The sequence below is a fragment of the Arachis stenosperma genome, chromosome 7 (assembly GCF_014773155.1).
Source record: "Arachis stenosperma cultivar V10309 chromosome 7, arast.V10309.gnm1.PFL2, whole genome shotgun sequence".
Lineage (NCBI taxonomy): Eukaryota > Viridiplantae > Streptophyta > Magnoliopsida > Fabales > Fabaceae > Arachis > Arachis stenosperma.
In genome coordinates, this window is record NC_080383.1 from 60,141 (window position 1) to 68,440 (window position 8,300).

Genomic DNA, 8,300 nt, shown 5'->3' on the forward strand with positions numbered 1-8,300 from the left:
GTCCTTGTCGTGTCAGTCTGAGATGTTAATGTATATATTTGTTGGAACTGTCTGGCTGCTGTTTTGTTCCAGGTTTACAGTGAATGGAATCAGAGTATTTATCAAACATTAAGACTCCCAAAAACACAAATAAAATGAAAAAATTCATATATCAATATAGCAGAGAGGAAATTTGAAAAAAATGTATATATCAGTATTCAGTTTCAAAAACACCTGAACTCTTTGACATAACAGAATAAATTGACTATTAAATAAACAAAAAAGTAACTATTCAATAAAGAATTTCAAAAGCTAATATCAAACACATAAAAGTGACTATTTAATAAAGACTAACACTAGTAAAAACTTAACCCTCCTATAAATTTAGTGAACCGAAATTTGCTCATACATGAATAGAAATTTATGTTAATAAAAACTAAAACTCCTGTAACCCTCTTCGGGATAATTCATATCCGGTGTATTGTAAAGGCTGGAGCTTGACTGAATCGTTGATCCGCCGTTTAAAAGGTTCAGCTGCAAGAGAGAAAATATATTGTATATTAGCAAAATGCACAAATGAATTTTTTCCTAATCGAAAGGAAATCAATTTTAGCTCACTTGGAGTTGACTTTTTCTATTTCTTCGTGGCGTTTGAGATTTTTTTTCCAGGTTTGATCCTAGTCTGTTCTTGGGCCGACCTCTTGTTCTGACACGTGGCGGGCTTTGAAGGTCGTTCACGTCGCTTAACATTGCTTCTTCATGGGAAAATGAACTTTTTCTTTTGCTTCTCTCTTGATATTCTGGCATATCGGCCATGACATTGTCAAAGGGTCGATGCGGAATTTCTGTCAGCTCCTTGGACTCTGATGCAAATTCGCAGATATTGTGCAAGCGAAACACCAAATTGTCGAATCTCTTGCTTCTCGGCTCCAGTAGAGGCTCGTCTTGACTGCTCTTGATGTGTGTATGCCTCCTCTTTACGTTCTTGCTCCAGCATTCAGTATGTATTTCGGTGCCACATTATCTACTCGCTCGAAGCTTAGCATGCTCAGAGAATGGCGGCACAGTATGCCCCTTGACTTGAATAGCAGGCACTGGCACTTTACCTCTCGTGATACTGCGTCGTAGGTGATGAAAAAATTGTTGAATGTGGAGTTAGAAACTTGCTCTACGACTTCGTATGTTGTGAAACCTAGGGTGGAATTCACTGATCTTGTGATGCAATTCACATTTTCTCTGAATTGTCCTTGAACTTTTCTGAACTTCTCGTGGGTATACACGTGTTGAAACTGGGCCTCTATTGTTGATTTTGTTGCACACGGTATCACGGTGTGAAAATTTACGCATCGAATTCTCTCTCTCTTTGCTCTCTGCTTGTTAGGCAATTATCGTATTGCTTCACGAATTGACTCAGAGAGCTGTTGCGTGTGATGAACTTGTTAAAAAATGCATGTATGCTCTCACTCCTTTGTGTACTTCTCATCCTGGCCCAGAAGTGGTGATCCAGGTAAACTGAAATCCATATATGGTGATCTTCGTATAGCTCTGCAGAATGAACCGAAAACATGAGTCGGCATGAACTGAAATCTGTGCACGTTTTAACCGAAAAAGTAACGGCATGAAAATAATTCGAATTAAAACCTCGGTTACCTGAGAGCCACGTGTTGCCTCCGAGGCCGTACTTTGTGAGAAAATTGTTCCAGTTTCTGTCGAATGCGTCTTTTGTGAATGAGTTCCAAATGACGTGGCTCATCTCTTGTTTGATTTTTTTGTGTCACCTGTAGCTGTTTAGTTTGCTTGAAATTTTCTTCATGATGTGCCAGATACACCGCTGGTGAATTGTTGTTGGCATGCACATCTCGATGGCCCATTGCATTTATGCGCATTGGTCAGTGAGAATGTCTTTTGGTGCCTTCCCTCCCATGCAACAGAGCCAACACTCGAATAGCCATTTGAATGATTGGATGTCCTCGTTTTTCATAAGGGTGCATCCGAGAAGTGTCGACTGACCGTGGTGATTCACGCCCACAAAAGAACCAAAACCAGATTGTACCTGCATAAATGGACACTCTCACAAAGTGATGAACTGAAATGTGTGGATTTGGTGAACGTAAAGTCTCAATTTGGGTGAACCGAATACCTGTTTGAGTTGTAGGTGGTGTCGAATGAAACCACGTCTCCGAAATACTCGCATGCAACCCTGCTTCTTGCGTCGGCCCAGAATGCATTTTTGATGAGTGATCACCTTCAAGGTTGAGCTCGAAAAAGAAATTTTGGTACTTTCTGAATTCTTTGGCATCGTCTTGTTCGGAAACATTCCGTACTTCCCTTGTGATATAATTCCTCACGGCTTTTTCTATAAAACTTAGTTCCCGGTGACTGCCGGCTGCTGCTATGAATGATTGGTAAGTTTTGCTCGATTTGATTCCGGCTTCCTCATTGGTTTCGATGGTGCGACGCACGAACATGTTTAGCTCCCTGTGTTATTTGAGCATCTCTGCCCGGTCTGAACAGTAGGGGTGTGAGCGATTCAGAACGACTTTGGAAATTGTCCAGAGACCGACGTCCTTCAATATATGTACGTAGATCCTGGCTAGACAGTTTATGCCGGCTGAGGAATTTGTCTTCAGAGTAGGAGATATCTTGGATTTCCACCCCCTCTCTGCTACATACGATTAGTTGATTCTTAATCTCGTCTCCCTTCCAAGTCGTGTTCCTTATTTTGGTAGAAAAATAGGCAAGTTTGGAATAATTTTTGTAGAACTTTTCGGCTTCTTCTAGTGTCTTGAAAATCATCCCGACCTTTGGGACAAATTGTTCATCCACAACACACCTGGTCTGCAGAATGAACCGAATATGTTATTATGGTGAAATAATGGTATAGCACTAAATGAATGGAACATTATCTATTATATAAATTCAAATTCAAACAGCTTTCTACATAATAAACCGAATACATTATTATGGTGAAAAAATTGTATAGTACCGAATGAATGCAACATTATACATTATATAAAATCAAATTCAAACATCTTTCTACAGAATGAACCAAACACGTTATTATGGTGAAACAATTGTATAGTACTGAATGAATGCAACATTATCTATTATATAAAATCAAATTCAAAACACATGTGTCTACCATTTAGAGATTATCAATTCGATTCAATTCAATTCAATTCAGAACACCTGCGTCCATTAAATTCAATTCAATTCAAATTAGCTATTGCATTCCATTCAATTCTATTCAAAATTGAATAATCCAAACCTCGTCCGCTTGATTCGTTTCAGAAGAATAATCCAAATCACTTTCTTTTAACTGATTTGAAGTTGAATCATTCATTGTTTCGATTGAGAAGTGCAGATCAATGAAGAAAACGAACAAGAATAGAAAGAAGATAACTGCAACATAAGCAAATTGAAAGAAGAAAACGAAGAAGATGAGCGCGATCAGAGAAGAATGACGAAGTTTATTACGTTCAATGCAATGTAGATCAATAAAGAAGAATGCGAACAGAGAAGAACTAAGAGAGCAGAAGATTTAGGTTGCAGCAGAAGATTTACGTTGAACAAAAAGTTTAGGTTGCAATAGAGAAGGTTTATGTTATATATAGCATGTGTATCACAAACGAGTAAGGGAGTGGAAGAGACGCATCTGATAAAAAATACTTTGATAATTTAAATGCATTTTTTACATGGATGTGGAGTATTGTTGTTAACTAATAAACCAAACCTGACCAGACCGATTCAGTGCAGGCAACTTGTACAAAAAGATTTTAGTACACACAGACGCCACTCTCATAACCATTTTGGGGTTTAACTACTAATCACTAGTAAAATTATATTAATCAGTTGTTTTCTTGAACAAAAGTTCGGTGCTAAGTACAGAAGGAGAGTCTTGTATGGTTGTTGGGATTCAATCCAAGATTTACACGATTTGAATCGCCTGATTTCTGGAAAGCATATTCTAGTCGCACACCACCTCTAGTATCCGATGGTGCTCTTGAATAAACCTGACACGATGCAATTACTGTCGGTCGACGGTCAGGTTTTCCCCACAGTATTTCTTTTCTTTTAGAAATTGTTTAGTTCCTCTCGTCTCCTTGTATTTTCTATATGATGTCGTATGATATGAATTCGTCCATATACGTTTATTGCCTATTCTGATATTGCAAGTAGTATTTGCGATGGATAACGAGGTGTTAGAATTTGATATTGGGCTGGAAGGAGGGGAGGGAGAATGCGAGGATGATGAGGGCGACATTGAGCACCCTATGGCTATGGCCATGGCTATCGAAGAGGATGAACTGGCTGATGCTGACAGAGGCAGAGGCACTGCCACTAGTGGTAGCGGTGGAGAAATTTACGTTCCTGAGGGTTTTGGTGCGGGTGACCTCTTAGATCTTGAACCTTACGAGGGCATGGAATTTGAGTCTGAGGAGGCTGCCAAGGCCTTCTACAATTCTTATGCCCGTCGTATCGGGTTCAGTACTCGGGTTAGCTCATCCCGGCGTTCCAGGCGCGATGGAGCCATCATACAGAGGCAATTTGTTTGTGCAAAGGAGGGTTTCCGCAACTTGAATGAGAAACGCACCAAGGATAGGGAGATCAAGCGTCCTCGAACCATTACCAGAGTCGGATGCAAAGCGGCTTTGTCGGTCAAAATGCACGACTCTGGCAAGTGGATCGTCTCTGGGTTTGTTAGGGAACACAACCACGAGCTTGTTCCACCGGATCAGGTGCACTGCCTTCGCTCTCACAGACAAATATCTGGAGCTGCCAAGACGCTAATTGATACTTTACAGGCTGCTGGAATGGGTCCTCGGAGAATTATGTCAGCACTGATCAAGGAGTGTGGTGGGATTAGCAAAGTTGGTTTTACAGAGGTTGACTGTAGGAATTACATGAGGAATAATAGGCAGAGAAGTCTAGAAGGCGACATTCAGCTTGTTCTGGATTATTTGAGACAAATGCATGCCGAAAACCCTTGTTTCTTCTATGCTGTGCAAAGTGATGAGGACCAGTCCATGAGCAATGTTTTCTGGGCCGATCCCAAGGCAAGGTTGAATTACACTTTTTTTGGTGATACCGTAACCTTTGACACTACTTACCGATCCAATAGGTATCGACTACCGTTTGCTCCCTTTACTGGTGTAAACCATCATGGACAACCTGTTCTCTTTGGTTGTGCTTTCCTAATAAATGAATCTGAAGCATCATTTGTATGGCTTTTCAAGACGTGGCTTATGGCTATGTCTGGACGCCCACCATTGTCAATAACAACCGATCATGATTCTGTAATTCGGTCAGCTGTACTACAAGTATTCCCTGAGACCCGCCACCGATTCTGCAAATGGCACATTTTTAAAAAATGCCAGGAGAAGTTATCTCACATTTTCCTCAAATATCCAAATTTCGAAGTTGAATTTCACAGATGTGTTAACTTGACGGAGTCAATTGAGGAATTTGAATCTTGCTGGTCAACACTCATCGATAGGTATGATCTGCGGGACCATGAATGGCTTCAAGCAATATATTCTGCTTGTAAGCAGTGGGTACCTGTATATTTGCGAGACACATTCTTTGCAGAAATGTCTATCACACAGCGAAGCGATGGCATGAACTCATACTTTGATGGGTATGTAAATGCTTCAACCAACTTAAATCAGTTCTTCAAGTTGTATGAGAAAGCACTGGATAGTCGCAATGAGAAAGAAGTCAGAGCAGATTATGACACAATGAATAGTTCACCAGTTTTGAAGACCCCATCTCCAATGGAGAAGCAAGCATCTGAGCTTTACACACGAAAGATTTTCATGAGGTTCCAAGAGGAGCTAGTTGGGACGCTAACATTCATGGCATCCAAAACCGAGGATGATGGGGAGGTCGTTACATATCATGTAGCTAAATTTGGAGAGGATCATAAGGCATACTATGTTAAATTCAATGTTTTAGAGATGAAAGCGAGTTGTAGTTGCCAAATGTTTGAATTTTCCGGCCTTGTTTGTAGACATGTTTTGGCAGTGTTTAGAGTAACCAATGTACTCACTCTACCCGCTCATTATATATTGAAACGTTGGACGAGAAATGCCAAAAGCAGTGTAACATTAGAAGAACATTCTTGTGATATATATTCTTACTATTTGGAATCTCATACAGTTAGATATAATACCCTCAGACACGTGGCCTTTAAGTTTGTTGATGAAGGAGCAAAGTCTCCTGAGACTTATGATGTTGCAATGGGTGCTTTACAAGAAGCCACAAAAAGAGTTGTTCAAGTAATGCAAAGTGAGGGACGAATTCTCATCAACAATGGCAAAGTTAGGAGTCACTTGCAAATTGATGAAAGTCATACTAATTCCAGAAGTGGACACGAGGAAGGAAACTTGGGCCAGCATATGTCCGAGGTCAGAGTTCCATTTCCCTTTTGTTCTTTTGCTGCTGTGTTTTACTCTTCCACTCACCCAGTTAACATGAATCTTCTAGCTTCTTGTAACAACTCAAGCTTCGCTTAATATAGTTTTTCTTCCATTTGGACTTTGTATAATATATTCTTGAGTTGATTTCAATAATATTCTGAAGATTAAACTGTTTAAACTCCTCCCAAGCAATACACATGTAATTTAATTTACACGTGTATTTACAGAATTGATTAATTGAACAAAGTGAACCATGCCACCAGTTCCTTTATCATTCTGATTTTATCTCTTATCTGACTTAAGCACTTTTATTTGGTTATTTCACTTTATAATATGAACATATCTAGTCATTAGTTTTCCATTTGCCTTGGGGATTGGTATTTTTCCTGTCTGATTACTGCAGCTAGTTGCCTGATGTGTACTCTTACTCCTAATTATTTGTTTAAGCGAATTGGTTTATTTGTGGCCTTTAAATACCCCCACCTTGTATTCATATTGTGTTGGATCTTGATTTATCTATAATTTTTTTCTTCATTTTGGGAAAATAAAAGAAACCAAGCCTAGCATCGTAATATTTCTGGAGTTTGTTCTTGGTTGAGAATATATTTGAAGGCATATTTCTTGTCTTATTTTTGGGTTTTGAAGCAGTTAGTGTTGATTGCAGTGCCGTTTGGATGTTGTCTGCTGTGGATTCTTATTATTTGTTTGTTTACAGCATACAAATGCACCGGGATTGGATTAGTGGTAGACGTTTTATTTTAGGTTTCATATAGGGGCAAGGAAAAAAAAAAGAGATTATGTGCGTGCTCAACATACATCATTCTACATAACCAAGTTATGGGGACTTATATCTAATTTAGCTCGAAATACTGTAAATTGCCGTTTCTACCTTCTGCCAATTTTTGGGGGCAGAAACATGAATTGATTTAGTTACCTGTTAAAGGTGTCGAATGGGGCATTGAGGTCCATCTATTATTTCTTTGAAAAAGTGTATGTCATTATACTTATTTTTTTTTAACTTCATTGCGTCATATCTTGCAGGATGACATGGACAAGAGCATTAGAGAACTTATGAATGAGCTTGAGTTTGCAAATCGAAAGTGTGAAATTTACCGGTCCAACCTGCTCTCAGTTTTGAAAGCTGTTGAGGATCATAAGTTAGAGTTGTCAATTAAGGTGGAAAACATCAAGATAAGCATTAAAGATGGCCTCTAAGGACTTCGGAGGAAAACATAGTAACAGATAGGAAACAAATGAAAAAGCTACTTCTGGAATAGAAAGAACGGAAAGTCACTTTTGCTTGGGCAGTACAGCCGCACCTCTTTTAACAGGCATTTAGTTTTTGATAAATTTGTTAGTATTTGCCGACCCCGTTATAAAGAATAAGTAAGTATTGTCTACGGTGTTCATTATATCAAAGCTAAACATTCATGGTTGAAGTTTATAAGTACGTTTAGATTTGTATATTATCTATAACAATATATATAAAGAGCATCATTGAGAACAATTCTTTTCGAGTAAACTAAGCTATATGCCCGTTCATTGCACCGAATACAATGGAGAGGGATGGTGTAAAATTAAGATATTATCACCGTTAAATTTGTGAAAAAAATATAAAAATTATTATTATTATTATTAATTATTTATTTATTTATTATTATTATTATTATTTAGAAATATAAGCCGTTAATAATACAAGGAGAAAGGAGTCGCATTTTTGTTTATAATGCCGCTCACTTTAAGAACGATTTTTTTAACAAGTTCCATTTTTTTTATAATACCACCCACTTTACGAATATGTTTTTAGTATATATTTACATGAATTTAAAAAGAAAAAGTGTCACTTGCATTTAAATAATATCACCTATTTTTTTATATTCAATTATATTTTAGTTTTATATG

The 8,300-nt window shown here is 38.2% G+C and overlaps 1 protein-coding gene across 1 annotated transcript; it reads left to right on the forward strand.

Annotated features, from left to right (window-relative positions):
• The first annotated feature begins 3,760 nt into the window (after window positions 1-3,760).
• On the forward strand, window positions 3,761-7,905 carry LOC130941597 (protein FAR1-RELATED SEQUENCE 5). Its single transcript, XM_057870156.1, has 2 exons — window positions 3,761-6,386; window positions 7,440-7,905. The coding sequence occupies exons 1-2, from the start codon at window positions 4,167-4,169 to the stop codon at window positions 7,611-7,613; spliced, it is 2,394 nt and encodes a 797-aa protein (XP_057726139.1). The 5' UTR covers window positions 3,761-4,166; the 3' UTR covers window positions 7,614-7,905.
• The last annotated feature ends 395 nt before the right edge of the window (window positions 7,906-8,300 follow it).

Excerpts from the sequence above, each read along its gene's own strand:
- LOC130941597 (XM_057870156.1), top strand. The coding sequence starts at position 4,167 with ATGGATAACGAGGTGTTAGAATTTGATATTGGGCTGGAAGGAGGGGAG. Across the intron at positions 6,387-7,439 it reads TGGGCCAGCATATGTCCGAG|GATGACATGGACAAGAGCAT; the intron begins GTCAGAGTTCCA and ends CATATCTTGCAG.